The 25,197-nt window shown below is 33.8% G+C and overlaps 2 protein-coding genes across 4 annotated transcripts in view; one reads left to right on the top strand and one right to left on the bottom strand.

The window, feature by feature from the left end:
• Positions 1-2,625: 2,625 nt before the first annotated feature.
• The window catches only part of LOC110997903 (lachesin), a 41,398-nt gene continuing 18,826 nt past the window's right edge, over positions 2,626-25,197 (bottom strand). The window contains exons 4-11 of one of the 2 annotated variants that reach the window (XM_022266272.2): positions 21,351-21,558; positions 18,973-19,134; positions 12,834-12,962; positions 8,114-8,288; positions 6,667-6,776; positions 6,375-6,437; positions 5,667-5,837; positions 2,626-3,766 (exon numbers count right to left, since the gene is read on the bottom strand). In XM_022266272.2, the coding sequence (XP_022121964.2) occupies positions 3,672-3,766; positions 5,667-5,837; positions 6,375-6,437; positions 6,667-6,776; positions 8,114-8,288; positions 12,834-12,962; positions 18,973-19,134; positions 21,351-21,558 (1,113 nt within the window). In that variant the 3' untranslated portion in view covers positions 2,626-3,671. The remainder of the gene's footprint in view (positions 3,767-5,666; positions 5,838-6,374; positions 6,438-6,666; positions 6,777-8,113; positions 8,289-12,833; positions 12,963-18,972; positions 19,135-21,350; positions 21,559-25,197) is intronic. The other variant, XM_022266273.2, reaches the window with a different exon arrangement.
• On the top strand, positions 10,256-12,669 carry LOC123690017 (phospholipase A1 VesT1.02-like). Of its 2 annotated transcripts, none has more exons than XR_006750861.1 (4): positions 10,256-10,597; positions 11,177-11,329; positions 11,477-11,627; positions 11,958-12,056. XR_006750861.1 is itself a non-coding variant. In XM_045632419.1 (4 exons), exons 1-4 carry the CDS (start codon positions 10,843-10,845, stop codon positions 12,628-12,630), a joined length of 1,089 nt encoding a protein of 362 aa, XP_045488375.1. In that variant the 5' UTR covers positions 10,761-10,842; the 3' UTR covers positions 12,631-12,669. The 2 variants fall into 2 exon arrangements, 1 of the variants encoding a protein (XP_045488375.1); XM_045632419.1 differs by lacking the exon at positions 10,256-10,597 and adding an exon at positions 10,761-10,954 and having other exon boundaries at positions 11,958-12,669.

Below are 25,197 nucleotides of genomic sequence, written 5' to 3'. Positions count from 1 at the left end.
AAATTTCTGGCAGAATCGTATCGGGAGATCTACAATATCCCTTTGGCTCAGATGCGGTAAATGGAGTCTGAGAATACTCAAATCAGAAGCGGAGTGTATTGTGCTGTCTTCCCTCGCTTAATTACACTTACCTATTCATAAGTTTGCTCCTAAATACCTATTAATAAATAGTTGAAAGTTCCTGGCGCAAGTGTCAAAGACTGGTATTGAGGCTGAAATAATATGAAACAATTAGCTTATAAGTCAGGGATTTACTTGACATATATCGTTAGGAAACCATGACTTAGGCCAATTTTCAGTTCGTATCTCAAGATACAGTCTCTTGTGAGCGATGTCAAATATGACAAACTAGATTTCTAGTCATAGACTCAAAAAGTGGATGGCGTAAGGCACAGAAAGTGTCACCTTCTTGCCTATTGAAAAAAAATCTAGAAACATACAGAACTCTCAATGCCAGATCTAAAAAGTTGTAGCGACACTGTTTATTTACTTCCAGAATATAGGAATTGTTAATCGAATAAAAAATAAGCTACAAGATATTGTACCTGCTCCACCATTCATCATCATAAAAGGATCTAAAGCGGAAAAAAATGCAGGAAACACGAGCAACCCACATCATTCCACTTACCTTGATCTACTCGTCCATGGTAACCGTGCGTGAAATTTTACAAGTAAAGACACGGGTTACAGAGAACATTTATTTGTCGATATGAACTCTTATGTCCTTCTGTTAAAACACAAAATGACTTGTCTTATAATCCCATATATAATTAATAATATGAATGGTGACGTGCTTTGACATGAAATCAAGATTGTATTAAGTCGAATAGCTTCAAGCGAAAAGTAATTAAGTATTAATATATCGCAATTAGCTTTAATCAAAGCAGATAGTTCAAATTGTTTGTTCGTCACAAGAGTAATATCAAACATCACTGGCGCCGACATTATCGTGTTGTGTCTCTATTATTGGACTAGAGATGCATAGCATATTAACTGCAATTGTTTTTTTAACCTCGTAACGATTTTATCATTGATGATAGACATTATAGACTACAAGTTAGGAACAATATAAATGCATGTTATATTTTTGCTTTAATATTGATTGTTTGAAAGCCTAAATAATGATAATGAGCCTAAATAATATGTAATAATGATATCTATTTATAGTGTTTTTATTAAAAGTTCGGCCATAAATTGCTTTCCATTTGTTTGCAGTTCAGCTAGTTGTAACTTCGTTGAAAGGTCTGTAATGCTTCCGGCTATCGAGTTACTTATGTAACTGGCTTTATTTAACATTTCAAGTTTCTAGTGGAAGCTTTATTCGTTTTGAAATTCGTAGAGTGCCTTTCTTGTTTATATTTAGTTAACATTTTGCTCGATTCGATCGCGTAAAAAAATGTTATATCATAAAAAATAAACTCTAATAAGAAAGAGAAAATCAAGAAAATTTATATTGTTCAGACAGAGACTTGTATTGAAATGATTTGAACTATAAATGTTTGCTTGGGTTTATTCAGCTGTGGTGTCAATTAGTTAACTTCGAGATGTTGGCAAACCAAGCCAAATTTACTGCAACTCGCTTTGTGAAGGTGTAGGATAAATAAATGCAGGACAAGTATTGCGCAGTCCGGTTATTAAGATTGTTTTGTACTAAAGCGGAGCCTTTGACCACCTATGATAGTAAATTATTAAGTCGAAAATTATCAACATTTTAACGTCAAACAAGAGCTTTTGTAAATATGAATGGACGTAACCAATTTGCGATATCATCTAGACGTATAAACTAGTTTCCAGTAAGTTACCATGAGTTAAAAAGATCAAATTCTTAAGACGTTCAAAAGTTTGAAACGGGAGCGTGTTGTGACAGAGGTGAAAGCTCGCGCCACTTAGAATTCATCACGAAATTTCTTTCTTCATAAAAGTGAATTAGGTCGAACATTTCCAAGTTGTTAGCGAACTTTGAATACTTCGAGTGTCAAATATTAGTTTATCAAATGGCAGGAAATTTAATTTGAATCGAGAATTAGCTGAGAACGATCCGAGTAAGTTTTCATATTTTTAAAAGATTTTCGATAACATTTATATGTATAAGTATTATCTAAAGATTATATTTTACAAATTTTGACGGTACCCCATACAAAGCTTAATTTCATTGCTTACGTCCAAATAAAGGTGGTTACTGAGACGTCTCGAAAACATTTGTTCAACTGCCATAAATCTAAGCATAAACGAAAAAGCGGCGTGTGAAAATTTCCGTTGCGCGGCAAAAGCCGCCATAAATAATTATAAAGATCCTTATTTCTCGCAGACGTTTAAATAAGTATTTATTCTATAGCATTCTTTAAAATTCCTTAGCGCCTTGCCAACTCGACCTGAATTTCGATTAGAAAAAGACAAAGAGAATCGCAGTCGGACGTTAAAGTGGGGAATCAATTAAAGTGCTCCATGGATTCCGTGTGCTTGATAACGTCCGTCAGCGCGCCAATGGCCACTCGATAAGATTGTGCGCTCTTTTTAATTACTTGGAGGGTTATCACGCGTTCATCCATTTCATTCCCTTCATCCCTTCTCTCCGCCGTCGAATGTCAATGCATCACAAGCGGGACTGATATTAAAACCTGATAATCTTTTATACTAATTTATTTCACTTTATTTACATCCAACGCCGTATACGGCTCGTAGTTAACCTATTGATACATTCTATAAACAAAAATTTGTACATTTAATTACATCTATGTAAATCAACGAATTGATATGATTAATTGTTTCTTATGTGCATTAGTTTTTAATTTATATTTACATTGAACAAGCGTGAAGGGCAAGCTTCGATAATTACATTCGAGAATCACTAACTAATCTTTGAATACTAATTTTATTACCATTACGTGCTGACATACTATTACTCGGTTATGATATATGCAAAAAGTGTTGTTTTAACTATTAAACACTTGAAGTAATTGCAAAGTCAGCACGCATTACATCAATTAAACTTAATGAGATATTAATATATAATTAAACTAGATTATAATTATATAAATTATAAGTTATCTTTGGCACGTATAGATCTAATCGGACTTATCATTTTACACTTAAGGCGAAGCGGGCCGTCACAATTATTTATTTATATTTTAGATAAAGTACGATTGAAGGATAATTATATAAAAGGGAGTTTAAGTAGCAATAAATGTAATATCTCACAATTAATTAGTAATTAATTGACTAAAGACAACAAAAGCCACCTTGACCAGGCCGATTTAACAAAAAAAATAATAATACTATGCAAAAACGTTGCTATCAATCATATATGAGTTACATTTATTTAATTTCTTACTGTTCAACAATAATTCAACAATCTTATTTAAAATATATTTGTATATTGCACTTACACAGTGTTTACTAAAGCTTTGACCAAAACTATCAATAAAAGAATACAGAGAAATATGAAAATAGCTCCCTAAAACTACACACCATTTGATTTTGATAATATAAAAATTTTATTCGGAATATTCACAAAAGGGGTTTAATGATATGTTAATTTTCGAAAATTGATTACTAATACATTTCCACACATAGAATACCCCATATTTACTGTTAATCAGATTTAAATGGCATACAACCTAAATTAACAAAAAAATAAAAATTATACGGAATATCAACATGTTGAAAATGTTTTAAGTGCAAATTAAGATATCGGCAAAGAAATCTATCTGGACAAGAACAATGAGAGCCAGGAAAGATTGTCGCCAACACTGCACCTTGTTCGAACCTGAAACAAGAGAAAATAAGGATTAAAAAAAATCCTGCGGAGATGTGAAGTAGCATGAAAGATGGAACAATGACGCGATACGTCGTCGCAACATCCCTAGTCCAATCACAGACACCCGTTACGTAATTGTTTTTGCTCCAATTTCTCTTATAATTAACGTATGCACTAACAAAAGTTAAACATAACTTTAAAATATTTATTTATTTAATTATTCCTTAGTACTTATATAAAAAAGGTGTTTTAATGAGATGATTTACTCTCGCACCACGATGATACGCTTTCGCACAAGGCCACCGTTTTTTGTTGTATGTGACGTAAGTTATATGTGACGGTGACGTCAATAATATTAAATGTGTTTATTATTTAGGAAATGTGAGAGAGGTCTGAAATTAACAAAAACTATTGAGCCATGAGCCTAAATGAAAAGGCAAAAACTTAACGATTTCACGTCGTATGACATCAAATGGCGCTAAAAAAACAGGAGTAAAAACAAAAGTGTTAAGAGCAAAGAGGCGTTATCATTGACGCTCGAATGCGTCTAGCGTCTGCATTCAGAATTTTCTCGATGCTTGCAGCTTAGCACAAATTTTTCAAATATTCATATGCGGTCGTTAATGTCCGATACAAATTTAATATTCTTCCCAAAAGATAAATAATACTCTTTGCCAAGTCCGAGTACTCGCTTTTGATTATTAATTGTTTGGCCTATATATAGTCGACTCTTCCTAACATACTTAGTATTTTTAGTCGAAATTTACGGGCTGATCGAAACAAGATAACAGTACACTTTGTTTTAACTGTAGTCTATTGTTTGATATTTGCACAGTTATAGGGTTCATTCTCTTCGTACCTAAATATTTTATTCAAATGCGCGATATCATATTATTCGGCTATTCAAACAGTTTTTCCTTAAGCTCGAGAGTTGCAGAATTGATTGTGCGGGCTCTGCACTGAATATTTATAAGGGTTAAGTGTGTATGCGAACTCGTTGAATGTTTAATCTCTATTTGGATCGGCATACGACCGCACACCTAGCTCGAGAACTCCAAATCAAATATATGAAGCCTATACGTTTGAGGAGTATTAACGATTCATGCGGTATTAGTGATTCGCACGAATCAGCACGGGCGTCAAATATTGCCGAGAGTGAAGCCGTACTTTGCTCTCAGAATCGCACTAAATGCTATATTCATTTAGATTTGATTTTCATTTTAGCCACATTTAATACGTTTTTTATGTAAAATAAACAAAGAATTGTATGTAAATATGCTCATAATATAACTCTGGCGGTGTCGTCTCCGCGCTGTGACGGTGGCCGGCATTAATAATCTACTATATCGTAACAAAGAATACAAAACGTGGAAAATGTTGAGGTAAACTCGGGTTTTTATTGAAGATCGTTTCAGTTTCTTTATATTCAGCTTTTGCATTATATTTTTTCACGTTTTCATTGTTTTGTGAGGATCTTTACAATGATTTACAAGTTTAGCATTTTTTTTATTATAAAACTATTGATATTTTTTTTGTATTGTATCAATTTCTTTTATTATATGGAAATAGGCATACTTCTAAGTATGTATATATACACAAAAAGTAGATTTGTAAACGTAAACAAAAAGAAATGCCATTAATGACAGGAAATTTTCCGAAATTATACCTATTATAATTTTTTTCCATAAGCAACCGTGAAGGCTGTATTTAAGAAAAGTGATACCTATCTTGGTCATAAATTTTTACCTCATAGAATCATACTTTTTCAGTCTCCGAGGCATATGTATGACTGATGGTAAGGATGATTTAGTACCACGCTGATCGTCCAGGGTACCATATACCACAAAATATATAATAGCGTTATTGTAAAACGCTTCTAGGACAATCGAGTCTACCGCTAGGAGCGTACCTGAGTCGTGGTGCGGATGAGCGCGGTAGACGTGAGCGGTGCCGGGCGCAGGCGCGCGGTCGAGTTGTGCGCGCACAACGCTCGGCCGCTCCGTCGCGCTCGCCGTCTCACGCTCACGCTCACGCTCACGCTCACGAACCGAAGATCGCGTTACGTTCGTGCGACGTACGCCTGCAAACGCTCTTTTATTTTAACCACACGCGCCCTTACAAAAACATTAGAGATAGTAAAAAAGATTACATTAATACTTTTTGCTGGTCTTTACAATTTCCAATTTTCACATATCTGTTTCGCCTCTGATAAGTCTGGCCACATTTTATAAGATAAAGTGGCATAAAACTACGTAACTAGGTATTAAAACACTCGTGTGATTGGATTAAAGACTTATTGTATTAAAGAAAAATAATATTTCGATAACCAAATATAATGTGATGCGTGCAAAAGAATAAAAAAACCTTATTGTATATTGCTTTGATAATGATTAATAAGAGCCGCATTATCCTGTACACTACTTACATTAAAGTACACGTTGAGACAAAAAATAACTCAAACAGCCTACGCTGGTCTGTTATATTCTGAGTGATGAAATATAAAAAACATTAGAAACTATTCTAGCATATTCTGTTATGATAATGATATATATTTATGGGATACTTCATACTATTAATCTGATCAAGTAATATTTCGTGATGTTCTAGTAATACTTACTTTCTTTGTTCGCTGTACTTTTCATCTCGGTAGCCTTTGGTGACGTTGACGGCATAGGAATTTCTGTAAATAAATATATAAATACACTTTCTAGAGAAGTTATTGTATAGATCTAAACAAAACATATTTAACTGATTATACATAAGCATTCAGAAGCAATCTGAGTTTATAATTATAACATATATTTTTTCCTCTCCCAATTTACAGTTTGAAGGCTCACATATTTTGTTATATGACGAGGATAAATTTGATAATAATAGTTAGACATAAATTGAAACAACAAAGCAGATACCGTAGAGCCTGATAGAGCCTTCGGTCTCCCCGAGGGAGTTCTTAGAGATGCAGCGGTAGTTTCCGAAATCACCTCCCTGAAGGTTGCGCACCGTGAGCTTCATGTGGGCCCTGTGCGAGCAATTTATTACATTAACAGACTTTTACAGCATTCAATTCTATTTTTATGGACACAATTCTCGCCCGCACCGTTCTGTAAGAGTAGATGTAAGAAGCTGAAACGTAGCTTGAAGTCGTCACAACGTCAATCCAATTGAGCATGTGTGGGATGTTCTAAAGAGACACGTAAGATCAGTGAAACCGCTTAAATGAGGGAGTTAGAGAGCTAAAAACAGTAATTGCAGAAGAGTGGGAAGGAATTCCTAAAAACATTATAGAAGCATGGCTTGACGGATTCAAGCTGTGAATTTGGTAAAAGTAGGTCAAACTCGTTATTAGGTTCTTATATTTGTAATTTAACTCAAAGAAAAAATTTTCATATCTTCATTGCCAACCACTTCTTATTGTTTGGCCGTGTACATCGGCCAGAATTCACTTCATGCATATTAATTTACACGATTATTAATTAATTTTATTCAAGTTCATTAAATTAACCTTATTTGACCTTCTAAGGTCAGATGAGGATTATTTCTCTTTTTTCAAAAGAGATAATATTATATTTTATAATAAATATAAAACTTGCATTAAGATAGTACCCGGCGCGCGTACCTCCATACGTAAGGACTTTAAAGAGAGATAAAATCTTTTAAGGTGATGTAGTCCCTAGTGACTTGTAAAAAGATTTATAGTCTCAAGCACAATACATAAAACAGCAGCTTACGTGGCATCGCTCTCCGCGTCATTCAATATTAACATCGGCTACGAAGCCTCGTGCAATCTTAACGTTTCGTGTTTTATTTGAACCTGCTTTGGATAGGACTGATACACCGGTACCATATAAATAAATGTTGAATCTAGGCTAAATCTCCTATATATTATCATATAAGTAAAGATAGGAGTTGTAAGGTGCACCTGAGTTACTCTAGGTAGACAAGCAAATTACTACGACGCAAATATTTTAAGAATGTCCATATTGGTAAACGATTATTGAAACATAATAAAATTAATTAATCAACATCCGTAGCGTTGTCGATTACTACTGCGAGTTAGTGATTTAATTGGCTGAGTAATGGTATGTTAACTAGGTATTTCAGTTCTATGAGCTAATCGAATTGCTGTGTTCCCTTGTGAGGTATTGGCAAAGTATGTCTATTAATAAGTTAGTAATTTAAGCTATAGCGGGGTTTTTTTCAGAATATAAATAATAATAAAATCCCTATCTCTGCTACTGGTAAATGGAATGGCCTAAATTATTTATTTTTCTTAGAATTAGATAAGATGGGCTTTTACACAATAATAAGGTGATACCTATTATAATTTAAAAGTATAAAAATATTTAAACAAATCACCGATATGAGTTTTCCTCTGTGTTGATGGCGTACTTCTTCGTAGGAAGAACCATTACGTTATCATAGACCCAGTAAGAGATTGCTCTGGGATGAGCCTCGGTGTGGCAGTCAACCGTGACGTCAGTGCCAGCCGGTGCCCCTACCAGCTGGTTAGGCACCCAAATCATAGGCGAGACTGAAATAAGAATTTACATTCAGTATGAAAACATAATTTTTTTCTAAAAAATGTTTTATCAGTAACTTAAAAAAAACTGAATAGAAGATAACGTATATTATGTCAGTACGTGTGTAAAATATATCCCTCCTCCTAAACTAGACATAATACGCCACTCTTTTGCCTCCGTCAATGTTCCAGCCATTTTGGAGCCAACAGGCATCGCAAGAAACGATGGCAAGTGGGTGGATGGCATGTCGTTGATCTTTGCCTGGCAGATAGTACCGGTGACGACATGGCTGGTGCTTTCCTTGCTCAACGAAAAAGTATCGCAATACAGTCAGTGCCACATTGACGAAACTTTTTAAATTTGTTTTAATATTCTCTTTTATTCATTTTTAATTATTTTTATTATTACTATATATATTATTACTACAGTATAAGAAAATTATTGTTATACTGTATATTTGATTTCATTGTTATGTTTAGGTTATAATTAAAAAAGATGGACGGACATATTACAAAGAAAGCTGTTAAATTTGAAATATAACTTATATTGAATATTAATTTTATAAATTACGATAGTTGTGTAAATAATGGACAAAACACGTTAAAGCGATCGGTTATCAATCATATTATTTAACGGCACCTGACAACGTACGGGCTCCAGAGTATAAAATAAACTATCGGGAACTAGGAAGCAATTTATAAATTCCCGTTATTGATGAATTGAACGAACTTTTCCCAGCGTTGGCGACTGCTCACGGGTTCCTCAACTGTTTGAGTTCCCATCGATATCTTTTAGTTCGCTGACAACCAAAACACCGTCACAACTCATCATTAACTCTTAACAATAGATTATTAAGATTATATTTATGATTTAATATAAAATCAATTTAATTAAAAATCAAATTGTTTGAGTCAATATTTAACTGCGTAACGTGCAGTGATCCCAAATGTAATCCACAGTTTGAGAGCATTACTCACATCGCCAGTTTATGTGGCAATTTTCGAGCAAGTGGTACGTCCGTCGCGATTAAATATTCCACGACGTTTTAAAATATTTATAAAGTTCCACGTAATGCGAGACCGTCGGGGGTTCATTATTATGCGGATGTGTGTTTAAGGCTTTACAGTATCATTTGAATACGGGGGATCTGTACCGGGGGTTTTTACATTTGCCGCTTTCAAAGCCATATTTTTTATGAAATTACACTATAGCAATTTTGAGTTGTAGTTCTCTATTTATATTTCGATTTATCATTAAGTAAGTGCTTAAGTACTACTAATGATTATATTTTCTCACATTTATGTCTTCATAATACACGTTTATTAAAAGCTCGTAAAAGTGTATATCTTGTAAATTTCAAGTTAAAATTTCAAGTTAAAAGTATCGCAGAGTCGCCTTTGTTTACGCGAACTCTTTTAATTTTGTTTTTATAAGAATTTCCTTGAAGAATTGATTGTAGCGTCGGCAATCTCAGTCCTGCACCTTGGGGAAATATTATCTTTCAATTATCACTGTCTTATTTATACAGCTGCGTCTTGTAATAGGATGGAATAAGGCTATCACGCACGGGCGGTTTTCTAACAGGAACAGAAAACAGTATGGCAATCTTCAGTCATTAATCGTAATTTGATTAGATTGAGTAATATTTTTAAATTCATAGTTTACGTTTGAGTATGGCCACCTGAAAGTTAAAGTCGCAGCAGATAAAACCCTTAATAAGTATAAGTTAAATATGACGTAATTAAAAGTATGTGTAACAAATGAGAATTTCAGTTAGGTAGATCAAATATATACCTCTTCCAAAATAATACCAGCCTTTTTTTCTTAATATAGATCAAGTAAAGATTTAATTTATAATGTTAACAGCAGTTTTATAATTAAAAAAAATGCTATTTTCAAACTCTATTCCAGCAGCGTATTTAATTATTATTGAATTACCATTCATTTTTTTTATAAAAATAGTTAACTTTAGTTATCGCATTCATGTTTTGTGCCTAGAGATTCTCTCAAAATATTCCAAGGAATATCTCTAACCATCAGCTATGGGAGCTATGCTATGAGGTGTCAATTGGCAGGTCTATAAAACGGAAATGAGTTCGGGCGATAGGCTTCGGAGGGATCCAAGGCATATTGCCAAGCAAGCCCTAGACCGGAATCTCAGGTCAAAAGGAATCGTGGCCCCCCAAAGCACACGTGGCAACGAAGCATCTTTGCAGAGGCAAAGGAAGCTGGGAAGTTGTCGAGAGAAATTAAAAGAGCCACCCAGGACCGATCAGGCTGGTTTTCTACGCTGAATGGGGGCCATAGGACTTTCATTCAAGTAAGTCATTTATGATTTCATAATTTATTGCTTGTAAATATGCGTATTAAATAAATCTTATAGAATTTTCTTCCTTGAGTTTTTCTATAACGCATAAGCAAAAAGTTTAAATATAATATAAATATCGTTGTGCCGCCCTTTTGTGTGTATTTATGGGCTAATAAGTAACTGGCAGTGCTGCGAAACGGCTGTATTTCGTCATAGTTAATAACAAATAGTGATTCGAAATAAATATTGTTTTTAAAATGAAAGAATTTCTGACAATTATTACGCTAACGCTGATGGGTACTGCGAAGTGTCTCATAGATAGAATACCTAACCCTGATAATGGCGTCTCGGCCGGTTTCCTACCCTACTGTGAGTATTTTATGAATAAATAGTTTCATACCTATACTTACAAATTATAAAGGAGAAAGATTTGTATATTTGTATTTTTTTTTAAACTAAAAACGTAAAATATAAATATTAGTTCTTTAAATATGATATTTAACAAATTATAGAAATATGTCGTGAGTTAACGTGTTCAAAACGAGTTAAAGTAAATCAATACTGGATTTTCATAAAATGTATCTTTTAAAGGCCCGGGTGTTGAAAAAAACTCAACGTTCACAAGAGAGACCTTAAATCGCCTTAAAGTAAGGATATATTCGCTTTCGGAACATGGCTTTGAAATACAGACAGACCATCCCATCGAGTCTTTCTTTACGGATATTCTTAGAGACAAGTCATTTGGTAAGTACACATTATCCATGCATATAATTATATAATACTAAGCTACTGGTGCATTAGATTTATTAACATAAATTATTTATTTAATTATAAACAGTTGCATTCCTGTTGAACAAAACGATAATAAATTGTACCATAATTGTATTTCAGATTTGAAAAAGAAGACAGTGTTCTACGCAGAGGCATACTACGATAGCACATTCGATCCCTTAAACAAGAAAATCGCCAGCCTCTACTCTAACATGGGATACAATGTCCTAATCAGTGAAACACTCACAGTTCTCTCGCGACATTATCCAAAGTATGTCGTTACTATTTTTCTTTATAAATTACTTGTCGTACTTATACCTTAAAAAATGCTTGTGAAATTTACTGTTTACCTACTAGCAGATGCAATGCATGTCTGTTGCAAGCTGTAAATATTTCAAATAATTAATATTAAATCTATAAATATTTCAAATTAGCAAGTTTACATATCATTTGAAAAAATATATACGAAATGCATCGCCAAAAGTTTGGCAAATTATTAACAAGTCGTTTAATAAATATAAAGAAGTAAAATAATTGAAATTAACACTTAAACCTCGTTTTTAATTGCTTTATTTTTTATAAGTGTGTGAATTAATTTCAGATCAGTCCGCTTGTCTCGCGCAGTCGGTCTCAAAATTGGTGAACTTCTTGTGAAATTAGTCGATAACGGGTTAGATATAGCAAATTTAGAACTGGTCGGAATGAGTATCGGCGCTCATATAATAAGTTTTGCCGCCAAACACCTATTCGCTGTAACGGGTAAGAAACCGTATAAATTGACCGGTTTAGATCCCGCCGGACCGTGTTTTCGGAACCAGGTGCCGGACGAAATCTTCTCGAGTCAAGACGCAGAAAGAGTCTCTGTCATACATACAAATATCGACATGTTCGGCATGGCAAGGGCTTTTGGACAAGTAGACTTTTATGTCAACGGTGGTGAATATCAACCAGGTCCGGCAGTGGATCCGGCATGCTTGGCTCTGTGTAGCCATATAAAAGCGGTCGAATATTATATACAAATGCTAAAATATCCACAATCCTTCATCGGAGTGAAGTGTGATTCTGTACAAGATGCCCGATACGCCAGGTGTTACGGCAACAAGGAAACGAATTTAGCAGGGCCTCTGACGGATTTCAGTAAACCGGGTATCTATTACTTGCCTACTAAGTTGGAATATCCGTATTACGCCGGAGAAGAGGGCCTCAAACCCGAAAACGAACCGTTCTTAAAATATATGCTAGACGTGAATGCTGAAGATGTTTATGTAGCGTAATTCGAATTTGATTAAGTTATTTCTAAAATATACAAGTATATAAGGTAAAACTTGTTTCATTATTAATGAAAGAGATTGTGATATAGTTTGAGGTTAAATCAATTAGCCTGATGATTTGACCTGAGTTTAATTACACTGAAAATATTTAATAAGGTTTTTTTAAGTTTATAGTTTCAATTAAATATATAAAACATTCCACTTACATTCAACGTCTACAATAATCCTCTTGGAGACGGAAGGCGGAACGGCGTTGGTGGCTATACAAAGGTAGGCGCCCATCTCCGTGCGACTGATGCGTTGCAGGGAAAGAGTGTCTCCTTCGTACACGGTTACTGTGTAAAAAAGTAGTGTTAATAAACATTTCAATACGGTAATTAAAAAGAATTATACTTAAACTTAATAAAGATAGCAACAGATACTTGTTAAATATGTAGTAGGGATGCATCGATACGTCCTTTTCCGAAACGATACCGAGGCCGATATTATTATAGAGATATTATTGTCGATACCGATACCAATGCTCAGTGAAGATAAAATAAATATAAGTTATGTAAACATAAGTTTGGTTGCAGTTTAATTAAAAATTTAAACTTTGAATAAGATTGAAGGTTTAGTTAATTAAGTTTAAGAATTAAGTTTATAATTAAAATTAAGGTTAGTAGAAGTAACTGTTTATAATTGAAATTAAGATTACGCAAGTCTGTCTGTATAGGACCTGCAGTGAAAAAAAATCTTTCAGATGCAACAGAACTCATTTAAAAGCCGTATAATATGGGTATCAAAATATATGTCTTTGGAATTATCAAATTTGAAAACTGTAAAATTGAACATTTTGAAAAATATCGTTGTATCGGCAAACCCAAAGTATCGCAGATATATCGGTATCGGATGCAACCTTTATATAAATATCTATTTTTTTGTAGTGCAACGGTATAGATGTAATAGGCAAAACTAAAAACCCTATTTTCTGATACAGATATTTTTAACAAATTTGGTTGAAAATTTAAGACCATTTCAAATTCATTGATAGTATATGTCGGTCAACTACGGAAACGCCGATGTTTATAATAAATTTTGCACAAAACGGCTACGTATATTGTAAAAATTGTCACTGTTATTTCTTTCTTGGAAATTGCTTCTAGGTATTTTATGAATAGCAAAGATTAAAACACAAATTCTGTATTAAAAAACAATTATCTTTTATATATCTAATTATTCATATATTAAAGGTAATTAAGAACTTTATAATTTAATTGAAATCACAATATTACGGTAGTTTGAAATGTATTGACATCGGGTCATTAGGATTGCGGTGGCGCGGCCCGTAATTAGGGGATAAATAAACGTGTGACGTCATAATTAGGCATAATTGATCGCGGAAATCATAGCTCTGATCAAAGAGTTTTTATATAATGGTGACTGCAATTTTTCATGCAATTTTTTTTATCTTTTATAAAATATTATTTTATTTATAGACATAGTGACAATTTATGTGTACTTTTTTCCATAAACCCTTTAAAAAAATAGTCTCTGAGACTTATGCCTAAACCGTGGAAATTGGTAGGAGCTGGATCCGGTGAACAAAGAAAATATTCCATATCTTCGAACCCAGCTCCTTAAATGGGACTCCTATCGCTACTGGTGTATCGTGAAAACAAAATAACTTTAGCAATTTGCCACCGCGTTGTTTGCGTATTCAACCATAAAGAATTTAAACTTTTTATTTTTTAAATTTTTCTTTCTAGGGAGAGGATCACTTTTATTGCACATTCTTCAAATTTATGTCATGTGACCTGGAATATCTTGGCAGATCCTACAGGAGAATAAGTTATTTATTATATTATGTACAGTTTCAAAACAAAATACCAATATGATTTTTGGTCGGTTAACAGTTTTGGATAAATGTATTCGTATTAGTTACAATAATATTTATAGTTGCGTTAAATGAAGACGGACTCGCTGTATATGATATATGCGATCTATGATATAAGATAATAATACTCTTTAAAAACTTCAGTATATTGTAAATATAAACAAAGATATTAAAGGGTTATATACCGGAAACCTAAAGAATTTTTGCTATCGCCATTGTTTTTTGTGTATATATTTTTTGTAAAAATTGTATGTATGCATTTTTTAAAAGCGTATATATAATTAACCTAATCGGATTTAGCTATAGGATGATGTCATAGATAGATATTTTTAGATCAGCACCAATAGACAACTTGAAAAGAATTATTAGTTGCTACATAAGTCCCGGTACAGTAATAAGGCTTTTAAATAAATGTCACAGTTTAAACAATCTCAGATCCTATTGACTGAAATATCATGGAAGTCTGAGACAGATATATCATTTATGGAAGAAAGTCTGAAAAACAATACGGATTAATTATTTGAAGCCTACGTTACGATTTGACGGAAAAGAGAACAGTTGGAAGAAGTTACAATACAATTGTAAGGCATTTTTATCGTAAATATACATTAAGCTTCAGTTTCGATGAAAATTAACCAGCAGTTATTAAGTTAACTTTAATTCAATTATGAGCAGTGTTGAGATCGTAGGTTCCATCGCCGGCTGTGCACCAATGGAGTTTATTTCTATGTGCGCATTTAACATTTGCTCGATCGGTGAAGGAAAACATCGTGAGGAAACCGACATGTCTTATGCCGAGATCTATAGAGCGCACTTACACTTTGCTCAGACTAAACTTTCGAGTTAAGTCATATTTGGTATTTATAGAGCAAACTACGAATCTCTCGGAGTGTTGGCTTAGCTTAATCTTAAGTCCACGAAATCGACGACTTACCAAAAACTTTGACTATAAGCCTAACAAAAATAATGGCCCAAAATTTACTTTGCCATCATATCTTTTACTTGACTTTTTATTTTGTCGTATCTGCCCTATAGCAGTGACATATGTTGACAACAAAATTCAAACTAACTTCAACTCTCGCTTCAAATCTGTTATTTTCGTTTGTCTAAAAATATTAATATCTTAGATATTTAATCTTCTACCTCTTATTACGTGACGGCCCTGCTTGCTCAACGGATTTTGTACCTGCTTAAACGACTGACCACGGCTATTCTCACTCGGACCGGACTCGCGCACAAAAAAATGGAGAAAATGGGCAAAACAGAAACCCTACTCGGAATTTGAGAGGCAACTGCTCGTACAGTTGGTGCAGTAATTTAATAACTCTAACGTGTCACATACTGTAAGTAATCCACCAACATACACTATCTATAAATATCAATATGCTGTAAGCTAATTACAAAGATTCATACACTTCATTCACTAGTTAGGTATAAGCCCGCGGCAAAAATTTAATGGTTATCTTAGCCAATAAAAGACATTCCTAAATGTTTATTTATTAGACTGTTTACTTTTTTAGCTGGTACTGATCATGACAATAATAATGAAAGCTGGAGACCAAAGAGGGCAAGAGCGTAAATCAGCCGGGAACAAGCCACAACTGGACTGAAGAAGCTGGGTTGACGGAAACCAGTGTTGAAGTCACCACTGAAAGTGAATCAGCAAGCAGAAAAAATAAACTTTCATTTGAGAACCTTAAAAAAAATTTCTGTGGCAAGAGTTAGACAACAACAAAAGAAAATATGAGATAGAAATGGAACATTTAAAATTAAAAAATCAGATTAAAATAGAATTTCTTCAACAAAAAAAGAAATTATCATTAGAAGTTTTACAGTTAAAAAAAGAATCGGAAAATAAATGATTAAAATACAATAAGTTTTGTTTGATATTCTTTATTACCAAAAACGTAGTTAAATTGGGCAATCACAGATTGCCGGAATGCTAGACCGGTAGGATATATTTCATTGTTTCTGTGTTCTTCAACTTCTGGTGTCTGATCAGCAAGATCACCATCGTCATAAGCATCCCATCTCTCTATACCTATATTATGCAGTACAGCACAAGCAATATTTATATTTAATGGTATTTGTCAATTTTGACCGTAGTCCTAGCTTCAGTTTGGTTGTGTTCGTTCCGAACATATACTTTTGGTATTCGGGAATCATATCGGCTGCAGTTCCTACCCTTTCAATGTATTATTATTATTTCTATTAACGATAGAACTCTCTCTATATTCTCCATTATGTCACTTTCGATAAAGCCAGGTCCAGGTCCAAGTCAAAGCCGTTGTTTTAAAGTTTAAACATTTGTAACAGCTCACACAAACAGAAACAGCAAAAGTGAAAAAGCGATTGAAAATTTTGAATTGTAAATACAAGTTGTCATAACAATGCGATCCGTTCTACATAACAAAAAATTATTGTCATCTCTGTAATTATGTCATTTAACTTTTAAATAATTTTTCTAAAGGTAAACTTGTAAAATTCTAGTTATTGCAATAATAAAATAAATAGATATCAATAAATGTGTACCGTTTTAGACGTTTAAATATTTGTTATTGTTATACTTTTTTAAAGAATAATAAAGAAGGTATTCCGTGAAATGAAACATCACTTTGTATTTTGTCATTTTCTGTCTTAGCTTGTGCTTAGCTTAATCTTACCGTTAAAATGTCTATAAATACCAAATCATAGTTTATGCTAAGTGTACACTTAGTAAAGTTTGAGCTAAGTCAAAGTGCGCTCTATAGATCTCGGCATTAGACCTAAAAAGTCGACGGCGTGTGTCAGGCACTGGAGGCTGATCTCCTTCTTGCCTATTAGATTTAAAAATTATCTTGAAACAGATTCAGAGACCTGAGGCCAAGACCTAAAGACGTTGTAGCTGATTTTTTAAATTCAATTATTGCCATGTAAGGTAACATCGATTAGCATACCCAACCTAAATAATTTAGCGAATCTAGAATTCTCTGTTGTGTTATTTCAGTTCTAAAACAACTTTAGCCAGAGCAAAGTAACTGTATATAATATTTTTCAACGTTGTTTATTTAATATTATTCATATTCTGTTGCTTTATTATGATAATGTTTAAATCTACATCAAAGGAATAAATACAATTCCTGCTGTTTTATATTTATGTCTCTACTGTACGGGAATTTCAAGAATAAATAAATATGTCTTCGTTTTTTACTATAGCTAAACGCTTTTATTATCTATACTAATATTATAAAGAGGAAAGGTTTGATTTTTTGTTTGTTTGTTTGTTTGTATGAATTGAATAGGCTCCGAAACTACTTGGCAGATTTGAAAAATTCTTTCACTGTTGGAAAGCTACATCATTCCTGAGTGACATAGGCTATATTTCATTTTCAAAAAAAATAGGCATCCTTACTAAAATTACGATAACATTAACATTTGTTTATTATTTGATACAATTCTAACAGATGGCGCTGAGTTAAAGGTAGTTTAGTTTAGGTCCGTGTCGTGGTACCAACGTTTCACATAAGTTCTCCTACGGTTTCCCTTGATTAATTTACTACTATGTAATATAACAAAAACCTTAGCCACAGCAACGCTTGGCTGAATCTGCTAGTTTTCTAATAATTTACTTGGACGACTAAGTTATTATACAATATATACATATGTATATATCTTCGTCACGTCAGAGTAGTTTTTAAACAACGACCCCGAGGTCGTAAATCCAAAGTCCGGCGATTCAGTAATGATTGCCTACTCTTATTATTTAGATCTTTTTCAATGTAAGAAAAATTAGTGAACAGTTGAAAAGTATTTTTTAGATCAAAATATTTTGTTCTGTCGTTATAATGTACTAATAAGAATATTTGATTTCAAATACAATTAAACAATAGAATCGCTTAACCTGGATGCGAAAGTATAATTAAATCCGTCCCATTACTAATACTGCGTGTGACGGTGAGGGTGACAGGTCCCAGCCGCAAAGTCATTGACCACAAGTGGACATTGTGCTCATCCACCTTCATTAAATTTTATTGTTCGGCTAAATCGTACGGTTTTCAGTGATTTTGTTGAGAGTACCTTATCTTCATAATCACATTGCGTATGTAATTTGAAGCTTATTCATTTTTTTTAAAGCTGCATACGGGCAAGAGGCTCACCTGATGTTAAGTGATGCGGCATTTAAAGAATTGGAACGGTCTTTACTTAGAGGACCCTAAGTTGAATTGGTTCAGAAAAACTTAGTATTTCTGGGGAACTGGTTCCATAAAGCGGTGGCGCGTGGCAAAAATTGTCTTGAAAAACGCTCAGTTGAGGAACGACGGATATCGAGGTGATACGGTTGGAATTTCGTATTCTGCCTCACTGTGCGATGATGAAGCTCAGCTGCAGATATTAATTTGATAAATAATACCATACTTATGTCCAGACGTTCTTTTTCATATGAAATATAAACAAAAATGTAAAGTAATCATAATATCTTAATTGTTTACCCTTCTTTCTCCTTTCCACGGAGATAGGCTGGCCATCCTCCCGTCTCCACATTATCTTCGGTGTGGGGAAACCATCAGCCTTGCATACCAGGCTTATATTTTGGTTTTCACGCACAGCTACAGCTGATTGGGTGCTTTCCTCATCTAGGATGTTGGGAGGAACTGTAGGAGGCAAAATTTCTGAGTCAGCTAAAGTAAGATGATGCATCACTTCTTTTAAATAAATGACATAAAACACCATCCTGTCACAACTGTTAACCCAACAAGAATGCATAATCAGTACAAAATTTATCAATTAGGAAAAACGTAACAATAATAAAAAACATACTAATTATCATAGGTGCTAACAAATAGAACGTTTGTCAGTTAACCCAAAGGACGATAAAAAGGGACCGTTAACAACAACAACCATCCCACACTGTTTCGGTTTGTTTCAGCTTTATTTTTTGTTTGGTTAATGAATCCCTTCGTATACAATTCTGCATATTGATAGATTGAACCACGGTTCAAATTCACCCAAATTATCATACATTACAGTGTAAAATAATACAACCATCTCATCTACGTCGCTCAAGCTGTATATAACAAATTCAAGTATAAGAGATGATAATATGCTTTATAAAAAGTATTGATACGAGTATATGCAATATACAGTATATATTGCATCAAAGACAAGAATATGGTTGATGACCTGGTTCCAATCGCAGAGGAATGTATAGAAATGGTAGAGCGAGAATACAGCCTCGTTTGAGTATTTCAGGACAGAGTTACGTACCCAAAAATATATTATTTTTTAAATATACTCGCATAAAGGCCGGCAACGCACTCGCGAGCCCTCTGGCATTGAGAGTGTCCATGGGCGGCGGTCTCACTTAACATCAGGTGAGTCTCCTGCCCGTTTGCCCCCTGTTCTATAAAAAAAAATCCAAACAACAATTATGCCTCGATAAGTTTTGGTAGCTTTATTAATGTAGCGTTTTGTTTATACCAACTGTAAATAACTTCAGAGGAAACGTTAAGTAAAATATTGTTAAAATTCTTGAAGCAAATTAAGTTAAACTGTGAAACTCAAACGTGTGCAAAATATTTGGTCCGCGAGCGTGAATTTAAAATTTGAAACTGCCAACTTTTCCCTTTCGCACAGTTCATACTCTTTTTAACTCTGCTCGTTCAAATTTCGTCTGCACCTTGAAGGCCTTGCTTCAGCTATAATTCATTAACTTATTTTCGAATTCCCGAGTTCATGTAAAACTTTATTAAAACCAAAATTGTGATCTCACTAAAACTGTATATTTAACTTTTCACACAAATAAATAATAAAATAAATATTTTTTTTATTGATTCTCAAATTTTTACATTACAATACATGAGTATGAGACAACCCCCGTAAGTAGTCAGACACACTTGTGTTGGGGTTGACTCACTACTTCCCTCATTTATACAAATTCTAATAATTCTAAAAAGAATATCTATGAACTTATTTTATGCATGCGTGTTTGTGTGTGTATGTGCGCATTTGCGTGTGTGCTGTGTGTGTTTGTGTGTGAGCGAGTGTGTCCATGTTAAGTATATAATTATGTATGTCTCAAACTACTTAACCAAGTGACATTGTTTTATACTATAAACGGGTGTTATCGTATTTTATTGTGGGAAAGAGACTTTGACATAATAAAAAAAGAACCAACCAAACATCATTGTAAGTATCCGAAATAAACAGCTAAGGTCGACATTATATTAAACATAACGGTAGCTCTTAGAAATCAAATCCATTTTAGTTTTGAGAAAATTGTATCGTTGTTATAAACCTTCCCGACCGGCCGCTTCCGTTCAAGCACCTTCCTATTTCCGACGGAATAAAAAATGCATAAAACTGACCCGATGCCGAAATAAAAAAATGCCACTTAAAAGTTTCCTAAACCAAGTGAGCGGCTCCGAATTGCGGCTCGTGGTTTTAGAGCAACGCGAAAGTGTGTCTGCTGCTAAAAATCGGCCTCAACCTGGAACGCTCTAAATGCGAGGTGAGCTGCAGCTTTTATTACACATAGCCTTACAAAGTTGGCGATGCGGTTAAATATATATTGTTCGGCTGCGATTTCCAGAGAGTTGAATCCTCTTGAAATTGTTGCGTGACCAAATTTATTTTTACACAATTATTGTAAGATAGTTTCGATCGATAACGAAGTTGCTAGTTAGCAGTTGCATCTCTGTCGTAGTCATTACATCTATGGTAAACTAATTAAATATTTAAATCAGATGTTGCTTAGATTATAATCTATTAAAAGTACCTCCATAATATTAAATATAAATACTGAGTATGTATGATCTGAGAAATTTGATGAAGTTTGGTATGGTTTTTCGCTATTTAATATATGACTCACCGACAACTTGTAGGTAGCCCACTTGACTGATCATCGGATTGGTATTAACTTGACACATATAGTAGCCGCGGTCCTCTTGCTGCACCTGTGTGACGTGCAGCAGCCACGTCATGGCGTTGTCGTGCGACACACTGAAGCGCGCTAAACGAGTAATCACATGGCGATGTATGGTTAGAATCATTTGACGATCTATATGAATCCATGCTACCTGCAACAAAATTCAGCTTCAAACCTTATAATTGACCAATTCATACAACAAAAAATTAAGGAATTATTTTTTTAATGGAAAACGTTAACATACTAAGGTGATATTAAAGTTACACTTAAGTAAGACCATGACTTGGGAAATTGAATTTCAGCTACAAGTGAACGTGATGAAATGACTTTTGTTCTAAGATAAATGTCACAAATCGGGATTCAGCATCATTTCATTTATTTATTAGGTTACTATAGGATTAAGTCGTTTCGCCGTCAGTCTTGTTACTGTGAAAGTGTCCTGCATTGGCTACGTTTAATAATCAATTTTTATTCTATGTTTTATGACGATTACTTAAATGTTTTAAACTTTAGGATGGTGTACCATAATAAATGCTCTAACTACATCTAATTACTAAAAACTTGTACAGTATTTTGGGACTATGACTAATTCACCCTAAGTTAAGCGAGGAGACGCCGAGCCTTAATTCGGACATAACTCCGCTCGTCCGATCTAATCCGAACTAAAACTAAACAAGTAAAAGCCATTGTTTGTCTGTAAGTGTCGTTAAATTCGCCAGCGACCGCAGACAGTGTCGCAGTGCGCACTGCGGGGCGCTGCTAGTCAATACGTTGCATATTTTATGAGGATTCCCAACTACTCTATCTTTGCGATACTCCACAATCTACATTGCTAGTGTCAATTCCGAATCGAGATTCTGTGGAATTCACTTTAACTCTAAAAATTTATTGCTTCGCGGGAAGTTCTGAGTCATGACTTATTCTAGCAGAGATATATTAATAAATCCATTTACGGTGAGTAAATTAAAACAGGTATTTGGAATTCTGATGAGCATAGCTGACATTCAGATCTATTAAAGAGCAAAGAGCATAGTCGAGAAGAAGTTTATTACGGCTCGGAAGTTGGTGCATGAGTTACGGGAGGAAGTGGGAACTGGGCGCAGAATTAATGGCTCCGTCGTCGATTATACAGCCATTAACATCACCTGGAGCTCGAATATTGAGTCGCTAAGCACCCTCATTTATATCCTGGACATCTTGCTATGCTACGTGGATATTAATAGCACTTAATACACTTCGATAACTTGCAAGGAGAAATGCTCAAACAGACTCGCCAATTTAAATATATTTTATGCTAACGAATGTTTTAATAATAAACTTCAATCGTTATATCAGTATATAAATTAATCAAGTTGTCTTTTATTGGTAACAAATTATAATTAAACACGTTGCTTTCTCAGTAAGAGCTAGCAGAGCTCTTCTATTTCTAATTCCGAGCACACAGTAATGAATGTTCCTTCGAGTAAAATAATGACGTCTATCCAGAGTGTTTTGAGCGCAGAGGCAAGGGCCACAATTTACGAGCACTCCTCACTAAGTAATCGCATCGTAATAGCTTCCAGTTATAAAGAGAACTAAACTGTAATACTTATTACTTGAGTCTTAAACACACTAATAACATACGGAGAAAGTATGATTAAAAACGTTTAAATGTTATGTTTTATGTATATAAATATATATTTTCTTTTTACGCCCGATTTATCACCGGAAATGGAAGAGAAATATTGAGGCTCGCTCCGCAACAGGTTATATGCGCTCTGATGCATATTAAAGCGCATATAAAACGAACAAAATTTTAATAAAACCTTAAAACTGAAAATAAATATTTTATATTTAACAGCATACAAAATGTGGCTCAAAGTGGCTTCGATGTCACATATAGACATCGCTCGCTATAACTAGGTTATGCACAAAATGTATGCAAAATGATGATAAAATTATGAAAACTATCTTCGAATATTCTACGTGAATATTTAACGACCTTAATAAACCGTTTTATACGTTTATCTGTTTTAACAAATTATTTAATCTTATTCTTTTTTCTAATACAGAACAGAGTCAATGTTGCCCAGTGGTGCAGCTTGAAATAAAAAAAAAATAAAGAAATAGAAATCTAAAACCAAAAACTTTTTACTTTAAACTAGATTTTTTACATAAATTTTCTCACATTTACCCAACATAACACTGTTTTGCTACGAATTATTTACAAGGGTTTTTAAATCGAACAATATTGTTGATTTCTTGCTTTATGGCTGAACCTAATTATAAAGGCAAAAAGTCGAATACCGGAGTTAAGTAAGTTGGTAAGCCTCTCGCCACATACTTAAGAGGAAATTCCTTTATCTCCCGCATTACCGCGACTTCGCGAACTCGCTAATGTGTCTGTGTTCTAACGCCGACTTATTGTGGTTACGCGTACTCTTGTTTATAACTTTTACAGTCTTGACAATTTAATCTTGGGACTTTAAATAAACTTTTCTATTTTCATTTCCCAGTTTATTTTATCGTGGTAACAAACAAATAACATAAAGAAAAAACTTAATAATTTTATATTTTGTGTAGGACGGTTTTTTTGCTCTCTTTTCTATTTTCCATGTGTTTGCACTAAATTCTCTTATATTCTAACATTAATTCTGCTTATATCGGTTCCAAATAAATAATTAAATATTATAATTTTCAGCTCCTAAAGTATAAAAAGTCATTAAATAAACTTTCTACTGAAGTTTTATAAAGTGTATTGCAAAATCTAATCCTAAACACAGGCGTAAAACCGCAACACGTAACGAACGTAGCTCTCAGCCGAAACACTCACAAACGCAACCAATCGGCAATACATCATTATCTTTGTTTGCCAGCCTTTAATCAATTCAATCAACCTATAACTAACTATAAAGTTCCTTCTAAAACGAGATCTCATGCTCAGAATTCTGAAAAGCCTGTAATTTAGTACCTACTGATGAAGACTTGAAAAACTTCTACCTCATATTTAATATCAGGAGTTAACCGGAAAGAATAACTTAATGTTCACCATTAAAATGAGTAGGCACTTTAAATTGCGTCATAAAAAAATAACACCAAAGATAAATATGATATAGCCATAAAGCAAAAGATTTATGTATATCACTTAACATATTAATAAAACGATAACACTCGAAATTCATTCCGTTAAATTGCTCACGAACGTTCAAAGGCAATTCCAAAAGGAGGCATATAAAAACGCTCGCACCGTTTCGGTACTTGGCCGATGCATACCCTAATCAAATATAACTTTACCTGAACTCCATCGATTCTACGGAAATAAATGGGTATCCAGCTTACCCTTTTAGTTTTGTATAATTTTAAGGAATGGAAATAAAATAAAACTCTATCAAAGTTCTGATAAAGCCCTGTTTCTCGCTAGGGCTATTTATATATCTTCGTTAGAGAAAACAAAAGATGGATGTCACATTATCGGAGAAGTCGCCAGATCGTTATAATTCGGAGTATATGGTTTTATATTGTTACAGGAAGTCTGATAATACGTGTAATTCTATCCATTGACAATGTATTTAACATTTAGAATTAAAAATACTTACAAACGTTTTGTGAACTATAAAAAATAGTACGAAGCGATCTAATTTTCTATGCCAGGGTATAATTAAACAGCGAGAGTTAAGTAAAAACGTAATTAAGCCTGTTACGACCCCCCGAAGACGCATATCATCGTGAAAATCCGCGCGTAAAATCAACCCTTTCAATTACTTTAAAATTCCGAGTGGCTCAAGTATTTACGAGACGCCAGTTTCTAGAT

This window comes from Pieris rapae, chromosome 19, assembly GCF_905147795.1.
Source record: "Pieris rapae chromosome 19, ilPieRapa1.1, whole genome shotgun sequence".
Taxonomy (NCBI): Eukaryota; Metazoa; Arthropoda; class Insecta; order Lepidoptera; family Pieridae; genus Pieris; species Pieris rapae.
This window is presented reverse-complemented; position numbering and strand designations above follow the sequence as displayed.

Coding starts and splice junctions, on each gene's coding strand:
- LOC123690017 (XM_045632419.1), top strand. CDS start 10,843: ATGAAAGAATTTCTGACAATTATTACGCTAACGCTGATGGGTACTGCG. Junction 10,955..11,176: donor GGCCGGTTTCCTACCCTACT/GTGAGTATTTTA, acceptor TATCTTTTAAAG/GCCCGGGTGTTGAAAAAAAC. Junction 11,628..11,957: donor CTCTCGCGACATTATCCAAA/GTATGTCGTTAC, acceptor AATTAATTTCAG/ATCAGTCCGCTTGTCTCGCG.